The 26,460-nt window shown below is 43.1% G+C and overlaps 2 protein-coding genes and 2 non-coding genes across 9 annotated transcripts; all 4 read right to left on the minus strand.

Moving 5' to 3' along the window:
* Positions 1 to 357: 357 nt before the first annotated feature.
* On the minus strand, positions 358 to 5,674 carry LOC118389036 (nucleolar protein 56-like). The gene is made up of 12 exons (XM_035778731.2): positions 5,518 to 5,674; positions 4,516 to 4,605; positions 4,302 to 4,416; positions 3,901 to 4,065; positions 3,464 to 3,662; positions 3,018 to 3,205; positions 2,595 to 2,746; positions 2,305 to 2,405; positions 1,816 to 1,964; positions 1,445 to 1,566; positions 1,078 to 1,209; positions 358 to 841 (listed from the first exon to the last, which is right to left on the minus strand). Exons 1-12 carry the CDS (start codon positions 5,518 to 5,520, stop codon positions 623 to 625), a joined length of 1,635 nt encoding a protein of 544 aa, XP_035634624.1. The 5' UTR covers positions 5,521 to 5,674; the 3' UTR covers positions 358 to 622.
* LOC118389654 (small nucleolar RNA SNORD57) lies at positions 1,302 to 1,367 on the minus strand. Its single transcript, XR_004826785.1, has one exon. It is a non-coding gene; the product is annotated as a small nucleolar RNA SNORD57 (small nucleolar RNA).
* LOC118389666 (small nucleolar RNA SNORA26) lies at positions 2,835 to 2,959 on the minus strand. Its single transcript, XR_004826797.1, has one exon. It is a non-coding gene; the product is annotated as a small nucleolar RNA SNORA26 (small nucleolar RNA).
* Positions 5,675 to 14,286: 8,612 nt separating the features above from the next.
* LOC118389037 (neoverrucotoxin subunit alpha-like) lies at positions 14,287 to 24,110 on the minus strand. Of its 6 annotated transcripts, XM_035778738.2 has the most exons (9): positions 23,759 to 24,100; positions 22,700 to 22,809; positions 18,883 to 18,974; positions 18,447 to 18,535; positions 18,213 to 18,293; positions 17,948 to 18,121; positions 16,006 to 16,164; positions 15,369 to 15,418; positions 14,287 to 15,268 (listed from the first exon to the last, which is right to left on the minus strand). In XM_035778738.2, exons 6-9 carry the CDS (start codon positions 18,118 to 18,120, stop codon positions 14,694 to 14,696), a joined length of 957 nt encoding a protein of 318 aa, XP_035634631.1. In that variant the 5' UTR covers position 18,121; positions 18,213 to 18,293; positions 18,447 to 18,535; positions 18,883 to 18,974; positions 22,700 to 22,809; positions 23,759 to 24,100; the 3' UTR covers positions 14,287 to 14,693. The 6 variants fall into 6 exon arrangements, 5 of the variants coding, with proteins under 5 accessions (XP_035634631.1, XP_035634630.1, XP_035634628.1 ...); XM_035778737.2 differs by lacking the exon at positions 18,883 to 18,974; XM_035778735.2 differs by having other exon boundaries at positions 18,447 to 19,300.
* Positions 24,111 to 26,460: the final 2,350 nt, after the last annotated feature.

Genomic DNA, 26,460 nt, shown 5'->3' on the forward strand with positions numbered 1-26,460 from the left:
CTGCCCAAATGTTCATAATTGTGCACTCAATAGCACGGTATTTCACTGTTAATTTAAGCTTCCTGCCCATGTCTTGGGAAAATGTGAGGTTAGATGCTTTCACGGCGTCACTAACATTCCATTAGCTGTATTCAGCGAGACCTCATCTACAGGGCAGCAATCTCAGATAAGCAAGCGGGATCTTTCATTGAATTTAAGCGTTTCACCAATTTCAAACCATTCTGATTGATAGGGGTAAATTGACAAAGTAATCAATGCATAACTTGTTTAGACAACTATCCCCTTCTACATCAAATTGGATGCAATTCTAGCCACACGTGGAATTACTTCAGAGACAACAGGCGGGTCCACGTGAGAAATGGTTGAAAGCACATTTATATTGAACAGATTTTATAGAAAATGTCCATGAAAGTATTTACATACAAGTGTGATCATTATTACATTATCAATGCGCTGCGCTGAATATTCACCTCCCGTTGAGGCTAGGGAGCGGAAAGAATCAAAGTGAGAAACTTGATTACACAAGTCAACCTCTTGAATCCAAAGCTAAAAAAATACGATGGCAACAAAACTGTACAGAACGTCAAAAAAAAAAAATAGAAGTCTCGGCCAAATCGGCTATTCAGTCCTTTTTCTTCCTCTTCTTTTTCTTCTCAGTCTGGGGGGTTTCTGGAGCCTCCTCAGCCACTGGCTCCACCTCCATCGCCTCACTCTTTCGTTTCTTTTTCTTCTTGGCCGGAACATCTCCGTTCTCTGCTGTTGAAGCCTCTTCCTCCATTTGAACGGCCTCTGATACCGGCTTCTTTTTCTTCTTCTTCTTTGCCTCGCCGTTCTCAGTCGCCTAAAGACATAGATCATTACATTAGGATGTTTCAGAATTACTCCATGGTCTACGCTCATTTCCGAATTGTAATGTCCGACTCACTTCAGTGATTTGGGCCACTGTAGGGGACCAGCCAATGGTTCGGAGTCAAGTTAGTTTAGCATGTCGTACACTGAGACAGAACCATGTGGAAGGGTCAAATCTCAAATCAAAACATGCCTTCAGTTAGACTGGACAGCTGAAGCAATAATTACCCCTGCCTCGCCATCACCCACTCCCTCTTCGCCGTCACCAGTGGAGAGGGCTGCCAGCTTCTTCTCACGCTTCATGCGTTTCTTCTCCTTTTTTGCCAATTTGATCTTTATCTCAGCTGCCACCTCTCCGGCCTAGGAGGGGGGTAAGCAAAACAGCATGGTTATACTTCTAGGAGACTAGCCACTTAGGGCTGCTAGAAGCAGTGGAGATGTGCTTTAGTGCAGTGTCAGGCTCATTAAATCAGTAAACCCCCACATTTGAGTCAGGGAAAATGTTGTCATCACTCACAGCAAATAAGCTAAACATCTACGAGGAAGTACTAAATTAATGCTGACAAAACAAGACCCCATTTCAATGTCAGCGCACCTGTATAACAGCCTCTTTCATAACGTCCAGGTTCTTGCGAGGCGCCTCTCCCGTCTCGTAGAACGAAAGGCGCTCCTCCACCTGGTCACGCAATTTGTCACCAAACACACAGGTGGGCACATCTGTCAGATTGGAAAGAAATTCAATTACACAGTTTGCCAGCAGGGGGCACCAGCAACAATACTCAAGACCTTAATTTTGCTCAGTAGTTAACTCATCACCATCATACACCCGGAGGTGGATTACTGTTGACGAAAAATAAGAACATCATCGCAAATAATGCCAGACGGGACATAGTGAACAAGGTCACGAAACAACCTTTTTAACTAAGCCACTGCTCTCCTCATGGTTAAACCCCACCTATCACTCACCAGAAAAGGCATCAATTCTTGAGGCGATTGTGCACTTATTGGCCAGGTAACGAGAGATACGCCCTTTGTTCTTGGCTGCAGCACGACCAATGAAGGTTGAGTGGAAGATGAGGCCATACTTGGGGGTGTTGCCACGAGTCTTCAGAGCCCTGTGTGCGGGGAATGGCTGTTGGGTTACCAGTTTAAGTTAACTTCGCTATGGAAACAAATGTTTCCCCAACAGATAAGTGTTGATTACTCAATTTGTATTGTTGTCCTAATTCGAACAAAAGTACAACCATAACCCCTTTATCATGGCCCAAGACTAGAACAAAGTGCCAAGTAATCTACCTCTTAGTGCCCTGGGCGGCTGCTCAGACTGTGGGGGTGCGTAACGGAGAGAGAGATCACCCCGAGGGGGTCACACCCAGTCACCCTTCTCTGCTCCGCCCCAGCCCTGCCATCACAGCAGCCGCCAGTTTCCCCAGCAGGGGGGGGGTGCCCCAGTACCTGAACAGGGCCTTCTCAGCACCCAGGATCTGCACAGTTGAAGCTGGGTACTTGGCCAGGTTGGTTAAGCTGCCGGCGTGGGAGATCAGGCGTGCTCCCACCTAGGGGGAGGGGGAAGAGACAACATGTCAGAAGTTGGTCGGTGAACATGTCACTGGTCACAGAGGTGTCAGGGACAGTCAGCACCGATGGAAGACTCAACATTACGAGTTCAGGGGATTGACAGATTTGGTATAAACATCATTTAGTCCCGTTAGTGTGAAGTGGACAGTTGTAAGGTCACTACATACCACATCTCCTATGAGTGCAGCCAAGTTGGGGGCCACCTGGCCCATCTTGGAGTGAAGGTACTCCTGGAGCTCCAGCCTGTAGGCAGCCAGTGAGACCACGCGGTTAGAGAACCGCTCAATGTTGATCAGGTCAATGGGAGAGATGTCCATGCCTACAGAAAGGGAAAGGCCGAGCGGCAACGTTGATACCGGGGACACGGGCGTTCATTGTACAAACACCAGTGAAGACTGAAATATACATTTTGTATCTCCCGACAGGATCCACAGGAAGGATTTGAGCCTTCACTACAGGTTTATGAGAGAACTATAATAATCTACCCCTCTGTGTTGGTCATATAGGACACCTCAAAGTCCTAGATGGGCAAAAAAGGGGTTGTTTTTAATACCCGCATATAATAGAGACAGTGTGGGACATGTACTGACCCATAGAGCTGCGGGAGGCCTCCAGGATGGACTGGGCCTTGGCACTGTCCATCACCACCTCTTCCATGCTCTCCAGACTTTCCTCGCTCAGCTCCTTCCGGTTGCCAATCAGCTGGGTCATCTTGCAGTATGTAGAGTTATCCGTCACTATCTTGATCAGCTCCGGGAAATGGTAGCCATACCACTCACTATAAACCAGGAAAGAGGGAGCAGAAGTTGGGAATGTTTGGAAAATCAAAACCACCAGGTTGAGGGCATAATTTATATTTATACTGAGGGACCGTCAGCACCGATGGAAGACTCAACATTATGAGTTCAGGGGATTGACAGATTTGGTATAAACATCATTTGGTCCCGTTAGCAAGTGTGTCAGTGGATGGTTGTTGGTCTACTACGTACCACATCTCCTTTGAGGGAGACTTGGCAATCAAAGCAGCTGTACCTACCGCACACGCATGGAGAAGGTGTTGATGTCCTTGTCCAGTTGGTCAAGAAGGGCAATGGACTGGATGATCATGTTGTCAGACCTGTTGACATTGAACTTGACCTTGGCCCTGGAGTAGCTGTGGCCCAGCCCTAGCTGGGCCTTGGAGGCAGCCTGGGCAGTCAGCCCCTTCACCAGGGAGTGGAAGTGGAGACGCACACCTTCAGGTGAGAACAGTAAGTGACTGAGTATGCAGGGGGGTGGTATTTACACAACCTGGGTCATTGGCACTGGCGGCCGTTCAGATTTTCAGTATAAACCGTCACGAGGGTCAGGGATTGATTTACTTGACATCACCACAGGCCAGACATCCCCAGCTACACACTGTCTACTGGTCAACATAAATGATGACGCCCCCCCACCACAATAACTTGTACTGTAGCCCAGTTGAGTACTCACCCCTCAATAGCTCTGCCACCACTCCTCCAGTCTGGATGGCCAAGCCCAGCTCTTCTTGCAGAGCTCCTCCTATCTTGGCATCACCTACCCCCAGCATTGCCTTCTTCTTGCCCCCTATTGGAAGGTTAGTCTCCAGGAACAGCTTCAGGTCAGCATGGACCACACCTGAAACAATTACAACATTTTGAATTATAGACTACAAATAAGAGTATTATTAGTTGGGGGTGTGTTAACATACTGGCTAATGCCATCTGGTATAATTAATATAGCCAGGCCCAGAAGTTCAGGTTTGATGATTGGTGTCCGCACAGTCATTCAGAGGATTGACAGATTTTTGTATAACATCATCACATCTGAGCTTGGAGTACAATTGAGTAAACAAAATAAAGCAACCAACTCACCTTCTGATATGGCATTAATATTATCTAGAGCAGCCTGGGCCGACTTGAACGGGAAAAAAGCAGCTAGGCTCACCATGCCATTGAATTTCCCAATGTTGAGAACACAGTCTTCAACCTGGGGAGAGGGCAGAAATATTAACTCCCCAACATCAACGAATATGGGTAAACCTGGGTCAAATGTCATGATATTTGTGGATGAATTGTTTATTCGTACCTGAGGCAAAAGCATGCCAATCTCTTCCACCTCCTTAACAACGAAGAGCGCATACCCTGCTGCGTGTTCGAACAGCACATGCAACAGCACCTGTGGAAGAGATACGCATTAGGTTACTACACTTTATATAACTAGCTACATATTAAATATACGACAGAGAAAAAACATGACTGAAACCAAATGATTAAATCACTATGGAGGTAGCGAAACGCGTTAACTTGTTTAAACACGTGCGTGGGAGATAGAGCGCTGCCGCACGCGTGTATGCAGCCATGATGGAATTAGCCACGTGGTGCGTAAAATTACTGCAAGTGGTCAAATCAAACAATGTTAGGCAAGAATAGTCATTTCACATGTGGACGACACAGCCGATGTGATACGATACAGGTCATTGATAGTATTTCCCAAAAAGTAGCGTGAGCCTCGCTTAACTCCCGTGCCAAATACTTTACCAAGACGAGCGCCAAGCCACGTGTTGTATGTGACCAACACGCAGTAACCTTACGCACTTTGTAAAGGGATCTAAATTAGACGATAACCGTGTATCACAAACGTTCATAAAACGTGTGTTCGGTTATCTATTTGCTTAATATGTTCATTAAGTGATAGTCACCCATTTCCTTTCGCAAAATCAGAATTTTCACTGAGACAGAGGCCTACCATCGAGGCTGCCAACATCCATTTCCCCCACCTCTCTGCTGGGAGCACTAGCGAACGTAAGCCACTGTAGTTCGCCAGTAATTACTGCATACAATAGTTACATGTTTTACTATGACACATTACGAAATCACTTAACTTGCAAGCTCGTCAACTTCCCACCCTGAGATTGAATCTATATGCCAAATAAGTTAGCTAGTTAGCTTAGCTAGTTCAGCGTTGAAAATGGTAGTTTTGCCACGAACATCTTATTATTCTAAGCATGTGTAACCACGAATATTAGTTATTTCTTGGTGTTTAAATGGTTAAACATCCAAATGTCGTGCAAAAATATCAAAATATTACCATGATTGAAAAATATCAGCTGCGACACACTGGACGTGTCCTTCCCTCTGCTGCACGACTGTAGAAAGACTTCACTTGCTTTCCAACACCCAGCCACATGACTGAAGTACCGTGGGGTCGACATTGTATCGCGAGATTAACGAATTTAGCATAATGTCGGGCACCACTTGTTGATTGATTGATGAGTTGGGATTTCTGTATACGGTCTGTGGTTGGGATGCTGCGAGGTTTACCATGGGCTTTATGCATGATTGCAATGGGTTGTTATATAATGTAGTATAGCCTATGTGTACTAAATGTACTAACCATTCTGATTACTGGCTTCCAAGTAGTCCTATATACCCTGTTTATTCCAGGCACTACAGACTTCCAGGTACTGTGCATTCGGAAAGTATTCAGACCCCTCTGACTTTTTCCACATTTTGTTACATTACAGCAGGGGTGTCAAAGTCAAATGGACGGAGGGCCAAATAAAAAATTTAGCTACAAGCCGAGGGCCGGACTGTTCGAATGTTCATTGAAAATTTTTTAAATGACGCATATAGTCTAGTGAACCTAATTGAACCTACTGAAAACCTAACAAATATATTCCAATATGATCAGATAAATAAAGCAATATTTTCTTATGGCTCTGTCAGTAATCTTTAATTTTCAACAGACACAAAAGACAAATTTCCTTTATATAAAAATCCCCATAACATGAACATTAAATGAAAGAAACCGGTATTCAAGGCACCATCAGTAGCCTATATTTTCTATTTTAGCAAAAGTGGGCTAAATTTACTTCAAAGAAAAAAACAATAATAGCAATTTTCTATCATCCACTCAACTGAAATATTTTTAAAATATAATTGGATTGAAATACAATAAAATAAAGTGCAAAAATCTATTAATCAAAAACAACACTTTGTTTAAGGAGAAGTAACATGCAGTGAAAACAAATATTAAACTTTAACTTTTAAACTTGAACTGAGTAAAAACTCTAAATATGTGATTGCACAGTAATGTTCACTTGTTTGAGGTTGAGGGTGATACTTGGTGGTGTCCCATCTTTTCCACAAGTTCATCAATGTTCGGGGTAAGGCTCTGAGCTGAGGAAATCCTCAGAATTGAGTGGAGGTGTTCAGCAGTAAGTCGACTTCTGTGTGATGTTTTGTTCAAGTTCATCAAAGAAAACAGTTGTTCACACAGGTATGTGCTGCCAAACATAGACAACGTTTGAGCAGCCTGGATGCGCAGCTGGGGCATTGTGTCGGGGAGGAAACGGGCGAACTCCGCAGCACCCACTGCCGCATATTTTGCCCTCAGTGCATCATTGCATTGGAGGTCAATCAACTCCATTTGGAGGTTTGGTGGTGAGCTTTCCACGTCAACAGCAAATGGGTTACCGAGCAGTTCCAACCTGCTTTTTGTGCTTCAAAGTCAGCAAATCGGCGTCGAAAGTCAGCGGCAAGCATACCTATTTTATCAGCCAACTGTGCGCTCGGGAACGCACTGGTAGAGAGCTTCTCTTTCATGGTCTGGCAGCTGGGAAAGTGGCTCAAATTTTCTTTCCGCATCTGCGTCTCCCACAGAGTCAGTTTGGTTTTAAATGCCTTCACTGTACTGTACATATCAGAGATGACACGATCCCGACCCTGCAGCTGCAAGTTCATTGCATTCAGATGACTCGTAATGTCACACAGAAAAGCCATTTCACACAGAAACATTTCGTCTCGGAGTTGTGTTGTGTCTTTCCCTTTGCTGTCCAAGAACAGACAAATCTCCTCACGAAGCTCGAAACATCTTTGAAGCACCTTTCCCTGGCTTAGCCATCGCACCTCTGTGTGATAAGGCAAATCACCATGCTCCGTTTCTAACTCCGTCAGAAATGCCTTGAACTGGCGGTGATTCAAACCTTTGGCTCTGATAAAGTTAACTGTGCGCGTGATGATGCTCATTACATGCTCCATTTTCAAGGCTTTACCGCACAACGCTTCCTGGTGTATGATACAATGATAAGCTGTCAGCTCACCTGTCGCGTTTTCCTCTTGCATCTTTTCCCGTATCTTCGCCACCAGTCCGCTCCTGTGTCCACACATCGCAGGTGCTCCGTCGGTTGTCAAACCCACAAGTTTTTCCCAAGGCAGCTCCATCTCATTTACACATCTTGACACCTCTTCATACAAATCATGCCCCGTAGTTGTGCCATGCATAGGACGTAAAGCCAAAAACTCCTCTGTCACGCTTAGGCTGGAGTCCACTCCGCGGATGAAAATTGACAACTGGGCAATGTCAGAAATGTCGGTGCTCTCATCCACAGCCAAGGAATATGCAATGAAATCTTTTCCCTTTTTCACAAGCTGCTCTTTTAGATTGATGGACAACTGGTCTACTCTCTCGGCAATGGTGTTTCTGCTCAGACTCACATTTAAAAAGAGTTGCCTTTTTCTGGGCAAACTTCGTCACAAACTTTAATCATGCAGTTTTTGATGAAATCCCCCTCCGTAAATGGCCGGGCTGATTTAGCGATCTCTTCTGCCAAAATAAAACTGGCCTTGACAGCAGCCTGGCCTTGTGATTTGGCTTTTTGAACAGAGCCTGTCGAGATTTGAGGCCTCGTTTTAATTCCTCTGCCTTTTGTAGCCTTTGTTCCATGTCCATATTCTTGTTTTTGTCCGCGTGTTTCGTTTCATAATGTCGTCTCAGATTATACTCTTTCAGTACCGCCACACTTTCTCCACACAGAAGACACACAGGTTTTCCAGCTACCTCCGTGAACAAATACTCCGACTCCCACCTTGTTTGAAACCCCGGTTCTCAGTGTCCACCTTCCGTTTTGCCATTTTTGATGGGTATCTGAAAGTTAATTTTACTGTGATGCTGACAACTGCTGTGCCAATAAATATTGAAATGAAGCAGCCTACTGCTCGGTGCGTCACCGTTGCATTGTGGGAAATGTAGTATTGGTGCGTGTAAAAGATCTGCGGGCTGCCGGCTTGCTGCGGTCTGCGGGCCGGTTCTAATAATAAATCAAGATCATCCCAGGGGCCGTAAAAAACCTTCTCGCGGGCCGGATGTGGCCCACGGGCCTTGACTCTGACATATGTGCATTACAGCCTTATTCTAAAATGGATTAAATAAAAACATTTGTCTCATCAATATACACACAATACCCCATAATGACAAAGCAAAAAAACGTTTTTTTAAGACATTTTTGCAAATGTTTTAAAAATAAAAAACAGAAATATCACATTGTCATAAGTATTCAGACCCTTTACTCAGTATTTTGTTGAAGCACCTTTGGCAGCGATAACAGCCTTGAGTCTTCTTGGGTATGATGCTACAAGCTTGGCACACCTGTATTTGGGGAGTTTCTCCCATTCTCTGCAGGTCCTCTCAAGCTCTGTCAGGTTGGATGGGGAGCGTAGCTGCACACCTATTTTCAGGTCTCCCAGAGAAGTTTGATCAGGTTCAAGTCTGGGCTCTATCTGGGTGACTCAAGGACATTCAGAGACTTGTCCCAAAGCCACTCTTGCGCTGTCTTGGCTGTGTGCTTAGGGTCGTTGTGCTGTTGGAAGGTGAACCTTTGCCCCAGTCTGAGGTCCTGAATGCTCTGGAACAGGTTTTCATCAAGGCTCTCTCTCTACTTTGCTCTGTTCATCTTTCCCTCGATCCTGACTAGGCCCAGCCCCTGCCGCTGAAAAAATTCCCATAGCAAGATGCTGCTACCACCATGCTTCATTGTAGGGATGGTGCCAGGTTACTACTGAATATAAGATCAGCGTCAACTCACCATCAGTATGACCAAGAATATGTTTTCCGCGACGCGGATCCTGTGTTCTGCCTTACAAACAGGTCAATGGAATTGATTCCATGCAGCGACCCCAAAAAACGACTTTGTAAAAGAGGGAAACGTAGCGGTCTTCTGGTCAGACTCCGGACACGGGCACATCGTGCACCACTCCCTAGCATTCTTCTTGCCAATGTCCAGTCTCTTGACAACAAGGTTGATGAAATCCGAGCAAGGGTAGCATTCCAGAGGGACATCAGAGACTGTAACGTTCTCTGCTTCACGGAAACATGGCTCACTGGAGAGACGCTATCCGGGGCGGTGCAGCCAACGGGTTTCTCCACGCATCGCGCCGACAGAAACAAACATCTTTCTGGTAAGAAGAGTGGCGGGGGCGTATGCCTCATGACTAACGAGACATGGTGTGATGAAAGAAACATACAGGAACTCAAATCCTTCTGTTCACCTGATTTAGAATTCCTCACAATCAAATGTAGACCGCATTATCTACCAAGAGAATTCTCTTCAATTATAATCACAGCTGTATATAACCCCCCCCCCCCAAGCAGACACATCGATGGCTCTGAACAAACTTGATTTAACTCTTTGCAAACTGGAAACCATTTATCCGGAAGGCTGCATTCATTGTAGCTGGGGATTTTAACAAAGCTAATCTGAAAACAAGACTCCCTAAATTTTATCAGCATATCGATTGCGCAACCAGGGGTGGTAAAACCTTGGATCATTGTTACTCTAACTTCCGCAACGCATATAAGGCCCTGCCCCGCCCCCCTTTCGGAAAAGCTGACCACGACTCCATTTTGTTGATCCCTGCCTACAGACAGAAACTTAAACAAGAGGCTCCCACGCTGAGGTCTGTCCAACGCTGGTCCGACCAAGCTGACTCCACACTCCAAGACTGCTTCCATCACGTGGACTGGGACATGTTTCGTATTGCGTCAGATAACAATATTGACGAATACGCTGATTCGGTGTGCGAGTTCATTAGAACGTGCGTTGAAGATGGCGTTCCCATAGCAACGATAAAAACATTCCCTAACCAGAAACCGTGGATTGATGGCAGCATTCGTGTGAAACTGAAAGCGCGAACCACTGCTTTTAATCAGGGCAAGGTGTCTGGTAACATGACCGAATACAAACAGTGCAGCTATTCCCTCCGCAAGGCTATCAAACAAGCTAAGCGTCAGTACAGAGACAAAGTAGAATCTCAATTCAACGGCTCAGACACAAGAGGCATGTGGCAGGGTCTACAGTCAATCACGGACTACAAGAAGAGACCCAGCCCAGTCACGGACCAGGATGTCTTGCTCCCAGGCAGACTAAATAACTTTTTTGCCCGCTTTGAGGACAATACAGTGCCACTGACACGGCCTGCAACGAAAACATGCGGTCTCTCCTTCACTGCAGCCGAGGTGAGTAAGACATTTAAACGTGTTAACCCTCGCAAGGCTGCAGGCCCAGACGGCATCCCCAGCCGCGCCCTCAGAGCATGCGCAGACCAGCTTGCCGGTGTGTTTACGGACATATTCAATCAATCCCTATACCAGTCTGCTGTTCCCACATGCTTCAAGAGGGCCACCATTGTTCCTGTTTCCAAGAAAGTTAAGGTAACTGAGCTAAACGACTACCGCCCCGTAGCACTCACTTCCGTCATCATGAAGTGCTTTGAGAGACTAGTCAAGGACCATATCACCTCCACCCTACCTGACACCCTAGACCCACTCCAATTTGCTTACCGCCCAAATAGGTCCACAGACGATGCAATCTCAACCACACTGCACACTGCCCTAACCCATCTGGACAAGAGGAATACCTATGTGAGAATGCTGTTCATTGACTACAGCTTGGCATTCAACACCATAGTACCCTCCAAGCTCGTCATCAAGCTCGAGACCCTGGGTCTCGTCCCCGCCCTGTGCAACTGGGTACTGGACTTCCTGACGGGCCGCCCCCAGGTGGTGAGGGTAGGCAACAACATCTCCTCCCCGCTGATCCTCAACACGGGGGCCCCACAAGGGAGCGTTCTGAGCCCTCTCCTGTACTCCCTGTTCACCCACGACTGCGTGGCCACGCACGCCTCCAACTCAATCATCAAGTTTGCGGACGACACAACAGTGGTAGGCTTGATTACCAACAACGACGAGACGGCCTACAGGGAGGTGAGGGCCCTCGGAGTGTGGTGTCAGGAAAATAACCTCACACTCAACGTCAACAAAACTAAGGAGATGATTGTGGACTTCAGGAAACAGCAGAGGGAACACCCCCCTATCCACATCGATGGAACAGTAGTGGAGAGGGTAGCAAGTTTTAAGTTCCTCGGCATACACATCACAGACAAACTGAATTGGTCCACTCACACAGACAGCGTCGTGAAGAAGGTGCAGCAGCGCCTCTTCAACCTCAGGAGGCTGAAGAAATTCGGCTTGTCAAGAAAAGCACTCACAAACTTCTACAGATGCACAATCGAGAGCATCCTGGCGGGCTGTATCACCGCCGGGTACGGCAACTGCTCCGCCCTCAACCGTAAGGCTCTCCAGAGGGTAGTGAGGTCTGCACAAAGCATCAACGGGGGCAAACTACCTGCCCTCCAGGACACCTACACCACCCGATGTTACAGGAAGGCCATAAAGATCATCAAGGACATCAACCACCCGAGCCACTGCCTGTTCACCCCGCTATCATCCAGAAGGCGAGGTCAGTACAGGTGCATCAAAGCTGGGACCGAGAGACTGAAAAACAGCTTCTATCTCAAGGCCATCAGACTGTTAAACAGCCACCACTAACATTGAGTGGCTGCTGCCAACACACTGACATTGACACTGACCCAACTCCAGCCACTTTAATAATGGGAATTGATGGGAAATGATGTAAATATATCACTAGCCACTTTAAACAATGCTACCTTATATAATGTTACTTACCCTACATTATTCATCTGATATGCATACGTATATACTGTACTCTATATCATCGACTGCATCCTTATGTAATACATGTAACACTAGCCACTTTAACTATGCCACTTTGTTTACTTTGTCTACATACTCATCTCATATGTATATACTGTACTCGATACCATCTACTTACTGTATGCTGCCCTGTACCATCACTCATTCATATATCCTTATGTACATATTCTTTATCCCCTTACACTGTGTATAAGACAGTAGTTTTGGAATTGTTAGTTAGATTACTTGTTGGTTATTACTGCATTGTCGGAACTAGAAGCACAAGCATTTCGCTACACTCGCATTAACATCTGCTAACCATGTGTATGTGACAAATAAAATTGGATTTGATTTGATTTGAGGTTTCCTCCAGACGTGACACTTGGCATTCAGGCCAAAGAGTTCAATCTTGGTTTCATCAAATCAGATTTTATTTGTCACATGCACCGAATACAACAGGTACACAACATTTACATTTACATTTAAGTCATTTAGCAGACGCTCTTATCCAGAGCGACTTACAAATTGGTGCATTCACCTTATGACATCCAGTAGAATAGTCACTTTACAATAGTGCATCTAACTCTTAAAGGGGGGTGAGAAGGATTACTTATCCTATCCTAGGTATTCACCTTACAGTGAAATGCTTACTTACAAGCCCTTAACCAACAATGTAGTTTTAAGAAGAGTCAAGTAAATATTTACAAAATAAACAAAAATAAAATATTAGAAAAGTAACACAATAAAATAACAATACTGAGGCAATATACAGGGGGTACCTCTACCGAGTCAATGTGCAGGGGTACAGGTTACTCGAGGTAATTTGTACATGTTGGTAGGGGTTATGTGACTATGCATAGATAATAAACAGTGAGTAGCAGCAGTGTAAAAACAATGGAGGGTTGGGTCAATGCAAATAGTCTGGTAGGCCATTTGATTAATTATTCAAGCAGTCTTAAGGCTTGGGGGTAGACGCTGTTAAGGAGCCTTTTGGACCTAGACTTGGCACTCCGGTATCGCTTGCCGTGCGGTAGCATAGACAACAGTCTATGACTTGGGTGACTGGAGTTGTTGACAATCAGACCAGATAATATTGTTTTTCATGGTCGCAGAGTCCTTTAACTGCCTTTTGGCAAACTCCAAGCGGGCTGTCATGTGCCTTTTACTGAGTGGCTTCTGTCTGGCCTGAAGGGTGGAGTGCTGCAGAGATGGAGCTTTGTCAGAGTGACCATTGGGTTCTTGGTCATCTCCCTGACCAAGGCCCTTCTCCCCCTATTGCTCAGTTTGGCCGGGCATCCAGCTCTAGGAAGTCTTGGTGGTTCCAAATTTCTTAATTTAACAATGATGAAGCCACTGTGTTCTTGGGGACCTTACATTTACATTTAAGTCATTTAGCAGACGCTCTTATCCAGAGCGACTTACAACCTTCAATGCTGCATACATTTTTTGGTACCCTTCCCCAGATCTGTGCCTCGACACAATCCTGTCTCGGAGCCCTTCCTTCGACCTGGTGGCTTGGTTTGCTCTGACATACACTGTCAACTCCGGGACCTTAATATAGACAGGTGTGTGCCTTTCCAAATCATGTCCAATTTATTCAATTTACCACAGCTGGACTCCAGTCAAGTTGTAGAAACATCTCAAGGATGATCAATGGAAAAGGGATGCACCTGAGCTAATTTGAGTCTCATAGCAAAGGGTCTGAATACTTATGTAAATAAGGTATTTGTGCTAAAATGTAAAAAAAAAAAAAAAAAAAAAAACATTTTTGCTTTGGTTGTGTGTAGTTTGATGAGGAAAATGCTTTATTTAATCCATTTTAGAATAAGATCGTAACGTAACAAAATTTGGAAAGTGATAGGGTTGGAATACTTTCCAAATGCACTGTATATAACACATCAGGACAGCGACAAAAACTGTTGAATTTCAGCACCATGCTGACACTGGTTGGGTTAGTGGGAGCTAAAGATTCTGCGATTCTAACAGTCTACTGATTGTCAACACTTGAAATGAAGGGGATAATTCAAATAGAAGCAAGTGTCTTTTAATCCATTAAAAAAAAATGTTAATATGCATTTTCACAAACACGCAGAAAAGTTACCTAGTGCTTTACACTGTGCATATGCTATGAGATAACACAAATATTTATTTACAAACAGACATGGCCAAATCATAGGCAAATTAAAACCCTTGTCGCTGTCATATAAAATAACTTTACACCACCGAATTACCATTTCATTCTTTACGTTTCTATGACTGCAACAACCAACAGTTGTTCTTTATTTTAAACCCAAAGTTACAAGCTAACTGTCAATGATGGAAAAAATAATGTCCCATTCAACTTTTCCATCATTCAAATTCAGTCATGAAAATGTAATAGAAAAGGCTGTGAAACAAAATACCCTCCAACATAAGGAATTGTACCTTATCCAAGACTATGCAGGATTTTCAGCTGGCACTGGACTACTGGTAACCGCAAGGGACACGGATGAGTCCATTAATGTGTCCGTTACCCCAAAAGCTGGGTAGAAGGGCTCAGTGAATTTGGCCTGGAATGTGTACAGACGGGTCATGGTGTCAGAGGAGACACTGTAGAAGGACAGAGTGCCATCTGGCCAGTCCAGATATACTCCTTCTCTTTGGGGATCAGGTCTGGTGGTTGGGTAAAGAATATGATTCTCTTTATTATTGTGGCAGGCAAGGTAACGGTTCTTTTCTTCGAAGAACATACACCAAGACCTGTCATTGGCTCCCAGCTTACAATCTGTTGCCTTTCCCCACCTGCTAATACATTTATATGCCACAATGTCACAATTCCCAATCAAATCTGCCTCCCAGTAATGCCGTTTGGTCAGAGGCGCTCTACACAGCACCTGTGGCATTTCCTCAAATCTCTGTGGGTTATCAGGATATGTCTGTTCTTCATCCACCCAGGTTAGCTTTCTGTTTTCCTCAATCAGTGAGAAAAATTTGTTTTGTGTGTTTGGGTCCAGAGTGACTTCAGTGGCATCTGGAGAAGCAAGAGAAGTCAAAGGAGAGAGAATATTATCATAACCAGTGGGTCAATAGCAGTTGTATTGAATTGCAATATCATTAGCAAAGACACTTACACTTCTTAAGCAGCTCCGGTTTAAACCACAACTCTTCATTTTGGTTCAAACTGTAGGAGAGGCAAAATAATAGTTAGTGAGGGACACCGCCTGTGGTGTAAGGACACTTGCCTAGGTATTACTCATTCGAATCTACCTCAACTGGGTTAACCCTATTGGAGTAGTTGTTTACAAGTTTTCCTACGGGCTGGGAGACCCTGGTTTGAGTCCCGGTTTTTGCTGTTTGCTACAGTATGTAGAGCAGCAATGAAGCAACACAATATCAGGACCGGTCTGCTCTCAGACCAACAAGAGAAATGCAGTGATTCCTCAAACAGTCAGTTATGGCAGTGGTTACAAGACTGGTGCACAAACAAAGTATATCATTACAAAAGTCGTAGATTCTTCATTATATTCAGTAGCTGTATAAAGCTGCACGGCTGTTAACTTGTCGTGAATGTTTATAATGACTAGTATATGCCCAGAACCATTCTGTTGATGGTGAACAAGTCAGGCAGGGGTATATAGAAAAGCAACTTTTTACTTAATGACACATTTTTGGAAGGAAATCTATTTGAAATATATTGTAATTATAGGTAATATTTCATAGAAATCTGGAGAGAGTGGGACTAAGACAAGTTTGGCACAGTTAGCATACTTGAGTTTATCCAGTCTACAGTATGGATCTGCCAGTCTAGCAGAGAGCAGCTTCACTCCTGAGTCTCCTAGGTGATTGAAGCTCAGGTCCACCTCTCTCAAATGGGAAGGGTTAGACCTCAGAGCAGAAGCCAGAGAAGCACAGCCTTCCTCTGTGAAGCTGCAGAATGACAGAATGCAGAGAGAGGTCATGATTTTACAACCAGACTGCTGGAGGTTGAGTGCAGGGCCTTGAAAGCCTTCAGAGAAGGCCTTAGAATATACGGTTCCTTCAGAAAGTATTCAGACCCCTTGACTTTTTCCACATTTTGTTATGTTACAGCTTTATTCTAAAAATTGTTTCCCCCCTCATCAATATGTTACACTACCCCATAATGACAAGGCAAAAACAGGTTTATAGAAATGTTGGCTAATTTATTAAACATTTAAAACGGAAATACCGCATTTACATGTATTCAGACCCTTTACACAGTACTTTGTTGAAGCACATTTGGCAGCGATTACAGCCTTGAGTCTTCTTAGGTATGACACTACAAGCTTGACCCGTATTTGGGGAGTTTCTCCCATTCTTCTCTGCAGATCCTCTCAACCTTTGTCAGGTTGGATGGGGTGCGTTGATGCACAGCTATTTTCAGGTCTCTATAGAGATGTTCGCTTGGGTTCAAGTCCGGGGTCTGGCTAGCCCACTCAAGGACATTCAGAGACTTGTCCAGAAGCCACCCCTGCGCTGTCATGGCTGTGTGCTTAGGGTCGTTGTCCTGTTGGAAGGTGAACCTTTACCCTAGTCTGAGATCCTGAGCACTCTGGAGCAGGTTTTCATCAAGGATCTCTCTGTACTTTGCTCAGTTCATCTTTGCCTCGATCCTGACTAGTTCCCCAGTCACTGCCGCTGAAAAACATCCCCACAGCATGATGCTGCCAGCACCATGCTTCACCGTAAGGATGGTGCCAGATTTCTTCCAGATGTGACACTTGGCATTCAGGCCAAAGAGTTCAATCTTGGTTTCATCAGATCAGAGAATCTTGTTTCTCATGGTCTGAGAGGCTTTAGGTGCCATTTGCCAAACTCCCAAGTGGGCTTTCATGTGCCCTTTACTGAGGAGTGACTTCCGTCAGGCCACTCTACCATAAAGGCCTTGAATGGTGGAGCGAAGCAGAGATGGTTGTCCTTCTGGAAGGTTCTCCCATCTCCACAGAGGAACTCTAGAGCTCTGTCAGAGTGACCATTGGGTTCTGGTCACCTCCCTAACCAAGGCCCTTCTCCCCCTATTGCTCAGTTTGGCCGGGCAGCCAGCTCTAGAAAGAGTCTTGGTGGTTACAAACTCCTTCAATTTAAGAATGATGGAGGCCACTGTGTTCTTGGGGACCTTCAATGCTACATACATTTTTTGGTACCCTTCCCCAGATCTATGCCTCAACACAATCCTGTCTCGGAGCTCTACGGACAATTCATTCGATCTCATGGCTTGGTTTTTGCTCTGGCATGCACAGTCAACTGTGGGGCCTCATATAGACAGGTGTGTGCCTTTCCAAATCATGTCCAGTCAATTGAATTTACCAAAGGTGGACTCCAATCAAGTCGTAGAAATGTCTCAAGGATGATCAAGGGAAACAGGATGCACCTGAGCTCAATTTCGAGTCTCATAGCAAAGGGTCTGAATACTTATGTAAATAAGGCATTTCTGTTGTTTAAAAAAAACTTGTTGTAAAAACCTGTTTTCGCTTTGTCATTAAGGGGTATTGTGTGTTCATTGCTGAGGATTTTTTATTTATTTAATCCATTTTAGAATAAGGCTGTAACATAACAAAATGTGGAAAAAGTTAAGGGGTCTGAATACTTTCTAGAGGCACTGTATATAACACCAGTTTTAAAACATATTATTGTGAATATTATATTTCTGTAAATGTAGGCATCTCTTCCTTTGTCCCCATGTATTTCCCACCTCAGTATCTCCAGTTTACAGTGTGGATTTCCCAGTCCAGCAGAGAGCATCTTCATTCCTGAATCCTGTAGATCATTGTTACTTACGTCCAGCTCTCTCAGGGGAGAGGAGTTTGAGCCGAGAACTGAGCCCAAAGTGTAACAACATGTTTCTGTCAGAGAACACCGACTCATCCTAAATGAGAAACGATGATACATAAAGACATAACAACATATTAACAGGTTATGTAAAAAAGTGAGAACAAAATCACAATCATTCTACAGACCTCAGTTTCTCCAGTTTACAGTGTGGATCCTCCAGCCTAGCAGAAAGCAACACAACGCCCAACCGGTAACTTCTGTGCCCCCTGTGGTAATACAATAAAATACAAAAATGATTAAGGATGAAAACGAAACTTGCACAACGACACAAAAAGCAAACAAAGGCCAATTTATGGCAACCATTGCACAGTTCACAAGGCATGCGTCAGGCAATACTTTCGACACAAAATGTAACTTACAGATTGCGGCTGTAGGTGGTGAGCTCACTGGCATTAGAGCAATAATCAAAGACGTACAAGACGATTCTGTGAATTTACAGCTTGAGAGTCTACAAAGAAAGAGACATCAAGTGATTAAATACAGGTCGTCTTACTCTATTGTTGATTTATTTCAGCAAAGAAAGCATATGTGTGAAGTGAACATGAACACAAAGCATGTACACATTTAATGACATGCTTTCATTACTGTGCGTGTCCATTACTGTTTGATTTCTCAAAACATGCTCTCAGGGTGACAATTTGAAACTTTGTTGAACAGTTTGTTAGTCACTCTTTGGGGGTTGTTATCATGATATCCTATCTGGACCTCTCCAAAACAACTGACCATAGTGTTTACAGTGTGGAGGTTTCAATCCAGCAAAGAATAACATCTCTTTGTCATGAAACGCAATATTACTCAGGTCCAGGTCTCTCAGGGGTGAGTCTGCAAACTGGAGAATGGAGGCCAGGAATTCAAAGCACTGACTTGTGAGTACAATTCCAGACAATCTGCAAGAATAGAGAAAATACAACTCATATAACCTGTGAGGTTATGTTACGTCGGGGTCTCTTAACCACTGTATTGTGAATTATTTGGACTTTCCAGGTAAGCCATTGAGAAATGAAATCCCAGTGCTTCTAACTAAAAAGGTATACAAAAAAGGCCCCCGGCATTGCAAAAAATGTCAATTTATGATAATACAAATCTGAACAAGTTGCATGTCATAAAAATTGGATAAATACTTATTTATAAGGATGTGGTATGTGTGAATTCTGCATTAATACTTGCATTGCCTTTCTGCGGTTTCTCACATCTGGAAGCAGTCTCAGATGACCTGTGATAAAAATTGTATTGGAGGATCGCAGCCAACTGAAAGGTGCATACACCGCGCACCCTACTGTACTGGGGTGTGAGACCGGTCACAGCCTCCCAATACATAGATATTCTCTTATCTGACCCTGTGTTTCTAACCAAATCAAATAAAGCCCTACAAAGCTTACTACTTCCATCCCCCCACCGAAATCCCATCCCAACCCCTCTGACCCTAGCAAACTAACTCTCTACGTCATAAAATTCACAACATAATACTACATGTTCAACCGTTTCTTTTACCATAAGCCCATCTCACATACCAGTACCATGGTTCCCTATCAATTTCAGAATAATTCAATACCATATGTCCTAATCTCATCCTAGACAACGTAACGTCCTCTTTTCTGTTCCCATTACATTTTCTCTCATACAGATTTCCTTGTTCTATAAAACTGTCTCCCCTTTACCACTTGCATCCCATTGCCTCTGACAACAATCCAACAGTGTTTGATATGAATGTTTTACTCTCCTCTCCCTAATTGCACCTGTAGGCCTATATCCACAAAATAATTTTTCACTGCTTTCTTTGCTATTTTATCTACTATATCATTCCCATTGACTCCTTTATGAACAGGAATCAAACTAAATTGAACCTCTATCGCATTTCTTGTTAACCCTAACGACATAGTCATTATTTCTATCCATAAATCCTCACGCTCCAATTTCCCAGATCTTAGACTGCACAAAACTGATGTAGAACCTGAACATATTACTGTTCTTCTTGGTTGCCCCTCCTCGAGCCATTGCAATCCAACAATTATAGCCACCATTTCTGTTGCATATACAGATAAATAATTTGTTGCATGGATTAACATTGAACTCAGGAATACACCTGCTCCAGTCTTCCCATTCATGGAATCATTTGAACCATCTGTGTATACTGCCAAGCAAGAATAAAACTGGTTACCAATATATTGATCCACTATTGTTCCTATATTTTCTTCAAACCACTGTTTCTTTTCTTTGATCAGGCTAAGATTAACATATGGCTTTGTATAGAACCATGGTGGCACATTTCCTATTGCCACAGATGGCCCTATATCAAGGTACCTGAGTCCATATTCATCTACCCTTTTCCCAATCTCTGGGCCAAATCCCCTCTTTTGATACTGTTTATATACCGAGCAGTCTTCCAATACTACTACTGTAGGATGATCTGCCTTGAACATTTCTTTAACAATGTGCATTAGAAAGAGGCAATTATTTAACTAGAGTTTAGTAAACTGAGCAATGCATAAATAGTCGCCTCTTTACAAAGGCACATTTTTAAAACTGTTTCAAATGAAATCACGCTGCCAGATTACAATAAGATTAACGAGTTCTGCAATCTGCACAATGTTTTTGCACTATGAAAATGTTGCCCTCAATCTAGTACCTTCCAATTATCACAGTCATCAAACTAAATACTTATGATACTTCTTACTCATTAGCTACTCTACAAGGTAAAATGTTCATTGAAATGTCTCTCTTGTTTCAGTAGTTTTCATCTTCAAAAATAATAATAATTCAATTAAGTTTCATTTTTTGTTGATTTAAATGCATTATGAGTGGATGTGGGAGAAACACCATAAAGTGTCCTCCAAGTTTGTGTGGTAGTGCGCTTCAGAAAGGATGTGTTTTAGGTCTCCGGACACTGAGGACTGGCATTGTGGATGACCTCCAACTCACTGCAGAGAGAGTGAGAGGGAGGAAGGGAGAGCGTTTAACCAGCACGCACGCACGACAAGGGTAGCATTTTATGATAACACCTGGTAATAAAACATTTGATGGATTAGTAAATAGTTTATTCATCATTAATTAAGCTATTCCTACATTTAAAAATGTATTAAACTATTGTATGAAACTAACAATACGGACAAAACACAGAATGTTAAAGAAAATGTACTTTCTTTGCTACATCTGGAAAATGTAAATATTTCCTTTAACATTCGGGCTCTATTTTAACAAACCTAAAGCAATGGTAATTTTATGCGCTATAGGTTTGGGGTGGGGGGGGTGTCAGGAATATTTAAGATATTTTCACAACCAAAATTATGCTCGCAGTAGCTGGCGGTGGCTCGAAAGGGCTGGGTTTTGATGAATTAACAAGTTGTAGGTGTGTAAGAAAGTGCTCCATGGCCAAATATGTGGTAGCATTAAGTTGTGTATTTACGGTCTTATGTATTCAGATGTCATCAACTACAATTCGAATGTTATCCATTATAGCCTAGTTTGTTAAATAGCCTACAGAAATAAAATGTAGGCCTATCCCATATTTGCTAAATATGTTGAACATGTTTGGAGTCCACATTGGTCTAAGTAATTGCATGGCGTCATTTTGGAAATATATTGTTAAACATAGCATTTGCACTAGAGGAGGCTGGTGGGAGGAGCTATAGGAGGAAGGGCTCATTTTATTGGCTGGAATGGAATTAATGGAACGATGTGTTTGATACCGTTCCATCTATTCCATTCCAGCCATTACAATGAACCCATCCTCCTATAGCTCCTCGCACCAGCCTCCTCTGCTTCACACTGACATAGATAGGCCTAATGTAAAAAGCTTTTTTGTCTGAGCCATGAAAATGCCAATTGTTATCAATGAGCAAGATTACATTCAATATTGGTAAGACCTAAAAAGACAGATAATAGTTCTAATCAAATTCTAATAAAATGAGACCACTTGTTTTAAAATGATCTCTGTCTAAATACAGTAACGGGCACCATAATTGCTCCCCGTGGGCATATAATATTAGGCCTAAAACAACATAAACAACCAAGGGTTTTTTCTGACAAGTTCAGTGCTGAACCTGGCATAAGGGGAAAGGGGAAATAGAAAGGGAGATACCTAGTCAGTTGTACAACTGAATGCCTTCAACTGAAATGTGTCTTCCGCGCCCTCTGTGTTGTGTCCGTATTATTTTACTGTTGATAAGCGAGGCATATTTCAGGTCATTTTGAGCCCTTTGTGGAGCATCAGCTACTGCTGGAATGGCTACTTATGGCATGGCCAGCCTTAAGGTTTTATCAGGTATCAGTCCTCACTTTAGATCCTTGCCTGCAAAAGACTTAACTAATGATTAGCAAATGCTTTGTAAGTAACCCTATCAGGGTTTTGTAAGTAACCCAACTCTGTGTCCACAGTTAAACGAGACTGGGTCTCTCAGCCCATGCTCACACACTGGACAGACTAGACCAGCCCTCAACTCACTGCAGAGAATAATAGAGAGGGTGAGACAAGCAATTATATGCGTGTTTGTGTGCCTCTTTCTATTTTGGTTAGTCAGAGGTAATTATAGTGCATTGTGAGATTTTTATTTTTTTGTATAAATGCAGTTACTCTCTTCTCCAGTGGGTGTATCATCAGAGTACAACAACCCACCTCCTTTTCATCTCCCTCTCTTGCTCCAGCACCTGATCATTGCTGCAACTCTTTTTATCTTGCTCCAGGTCATCCAAGAGGTCAGAAAGGGAGTGTGCCATGGTGACAAGCTGAAACAAACACAGTAATATCATAGCCATCAGTTTGATTTAGTTTTGACATGCAGTACATTTCACTTCAGGGCATCTAAACAATCCCTTTTTATCTGTGCCTCTTGAGATTTACAGTACATAGGATGCAGAGCTGTATTATCTTTGAATATCTAACGCAATACTGTAGGTCAGGTTAAATATTACTTAAACGTTTCACCTGAGACAGGTATTTGCTCAGGGTGTACCCTATAACCTATGTACATGCTAAGAACGTCACAAGCTATAGAAGGCAGATATTACATATTTTGGGTTGTGTCATGTGGGTTGCTTGTTGTTATGCAACATTTACTTATTTCTGTTCTAGTTTCACCTATTTTCGTAATTTTATTGAGGAAATAGGTTTTTATGGCTCACATCTCTTCCTGGCAAAGAGTTTGTTAACTAGTACTGTTATTGTACCCCTTATGAAAAAAGATTACAGTCAGAGTCTAAGTTAGCAGCAAATACCGCGTCCAAAATAACACCACTTTTTTTTACTGCAGTCATTTTGCAGTGTAACTGTAGTATGAGTGCAGTATAACTGCAGTTATTCTGCGTCCAAATGATCACAGTCGACTGCAGTTACCGCACTTTTACTGCAGTTTCTGCAATCTCTGTTTTAAGGGATCGGTCAGTAGGTTGGTCAAATGAGTCTGTCAAATGACAGGTAACAGCTTTACATTTTCTACTTCATTTTTTCGGAGAACTTCTACTTAACGTTACATAGTTGAGGTATTACTACATTATTTCGACGACAGTGATACGTGCTTCATAAAATAAGGCCAGTAACCTCTTCAAATGATACCTTCCAGTCCAACCCGCCATTTTAGAATGTGCCCACAACGTATTTTCAAAAAACAAAAGGTAGCCTAGTGAGTCTTCATATAGAAAACATTTTTCAGTTTCAAGTAAGAAAACAATAACTCACCAATACGTGAACAGTTTGTTCAAACAATATTTGAAAATAAACAACGAAGACGAGTAAACATTTCGACTGCTTGAATACAGTCCTGCAATTTGTTTGTTGTTGGGCGGCCCGACCAATGGAGTTAAAGTTGTTGTGATGGGTCGTTCGCGAACGACTCGGCTCTAAGAGTCGGCACGCATATCAGAAGAGCCGAATCTATTTATAAAACAATATATAAAAAATAAAGATATGAATAATCAAAACATTTAAATGAATAGAATTAACTAATTCAAAGAACGAAAAATTTTATAAAATAATAATAGGACTAAATGCTCAAGCTGTCTGCTCAGAAAAAGAGCATCATCTGTGTCAACCAATGAAGCAAACATGCGTGAGGGAGGGCGGAGCCAACTCACTCACAGTCACACACTTAGCAGCCGAGGAGAAAGGGAGGAGAGAGAGGAAGGACAGCTGTGAAAACAACAGCTGGAAAATTAGTCGGAAGCACAGTAACATTTGGATGCATTTTAATAATGTAGACAATGTTAGAGCACAGTGTAGAATTAGCCGATTCTACGCACAAGCTACACCGGCATATGCGAACTGTGCACCCAACTGTGAAGCCAGCTGAAGCAGAGCTTCGAGAAACTAGCGTGCCTCCTAGTGGTAGTAGTGGAGCCAGCACCTCCACACGTGGAGATACATCCACTCAGTCAAGTAGGCCGACTCCGCGACCCACAGCAACGCAGTCTTCTATGGACCAGTTTATGCCAAAGTATATGTCTGTAGCAAAACAAGGCCAAATTGATATTGCATTGGCTAAAATGATTGCCACTGATTTCCAGCCATTTTCGATCCTGAAGGACAGGTTTTTAGAAATTATAGCAATAGTCTAAATCCAAATGTAATAATATAATAACACAATTCCAAGCAGGAAAACCCTTTCAAAATCACGTATTCCATAACTGTCAGAGAGCACACAGGCTTCAGTGAGGGAAAGAGTCCAAAAAAGCTACTGCAGTTTGCCTTACCACTGACTGCTCGACATCAAGGGTAACCACTTCTTACATGTCGGTTACATGTCACTTCATTGAAGATTTTTCGATGCCTAGCTGTCTTCTGGACTGCTTTGAGTTCAGCGACAGACACACCTCAGAGAACTTGGCAGAGGAACTGTTGAGAGTGGCCAGAGAATGGCAAGTAGATGAAAAAGTGGTCTGTTGTGTTAGCAAAAATGCAGCTAACATAACCAAAGCCATGATATTTTTTTAAAAGGCCCCGTCATCCATGTCTTGCCCACACAATCAACCTGATTGTAAGATATGCTCTGAAGGTGATGAAGCCCATTGTGGACAAAGTGAAAGTAGCTGTGGAATACTTCCACAGGATCACAGTGGGTGCTAAAAAACGAAAGTCTACACAACGCCAGATGGGGATGCCTGAGCTGAGGCCTAAACAAGACTGCTCTACAAGGTGGAATTCAACATTTTATATGTTGAAGCGATTTCTTGAGTCAAAGGATGCCATCATCTCCACCCTGGCCATTGCCAATGCACCTGTTGATGCTCTGAACCATGGGGAATGGGAGGTGACAGAGTTGATGGACACCCTTCTTTCATCAATGGACAGAAAGTTCATCAGAATAGAATAGAATCACTTGCTATCAGAAACCGCTGCACTTGACCCCAGGTTTAAGAAGTTAGCCTTCAGTGATGCCAGAGCGATTGATGATGCTCTTAAAAGAATAACCTCAGCAGCAGGGAGGGACAGCCCCAGCAGTCAGCTGGCTCAGGCACCAGGGCAACAGGAAGAAGAGAGAGCAGATGGAGCAGAAGCACCAGCAGTAGTGCCACAAACGTCTGCTGTTTGGATGCTGTTTGACGAGAGAGAAACTGGGGATGCAGCACGAAGGAATCTCTCAGCAGATGCCATAATGGAGGTCCGATCCTATTTGGAGGAGCCCCTCCTGCAGATCCTCTGAGCTGGTGGAAGAACAAGGCCTCTCTCTACCCGCGGTTACTAAAGTCATGACACGGAGACTGCATAGTGGCCACATTCGTTCCCTCTGAGAGGGTCTTCTTGAAAACGGGACAAATAATTACTGAGAAGAAACCGCACCAGCCCCTCGAAAGTTAGGCAGCTTGCATTTCTGAATGCAAATCTCTCATAAAAGCAAAATATGGTCAGCATTTCTGTGTGCTGCTGGTTATAACATGGCAATAAAGAAGAGAGAGAAAAGAGGGACCATTTTAATGTTTTAAGTGGGATGCTGCAGTTTAGCACATTGTTATTTATTTTTCTTTGATATGGTGCAATATTCTATTGTTATGTTGTTCAGATTGTATTAGTTTTGTATTGTTACATTTATATGCACTTTGTTTATATACATTAAAAAAGTTATACTTTAAATACAAATGTTTAAAAGCATTATTTTGATTTTGTTTTTAAATACAATGTGGTTAAGGTAGAATATGATTTCATATCATCATTTAATTCGAATTATTCTAACACCAATCATAGTCAAACTATCGCAAACTGTTTGACTTGAAAAAAAATACAAAACATTTATTTTTAAAGAGCCGTTTGGGAGCCAAAAGAGCTCACTGAAAAGAGCCGGAATGCCCACCAATAAATTAGTTAGGTCATTCTCATTGAAAGCAAGTCTACGCCGTATATCTATCTGTACCATGTGCGGTATTTCTATAAGTCCCGTTCTTAAATGT

The sequence above is a fragment of the Oncorhynchus keta genome, chromosome 10 (genome assembly GCF_023373465.1).
Source record: "Oncorhynchus keta strain PuntledgeMale-10-30-2019 chromosome 10, Oket_V2, whole genome shotgun sequence".
In the NCBI taxonomy this organism is placed as follows: Eukaryota; Metazoa; Chordata; class Actinopteri; order Salmoniformes; family Salmonidae; genus Oncorhynchus; species Oncorhynchus keta.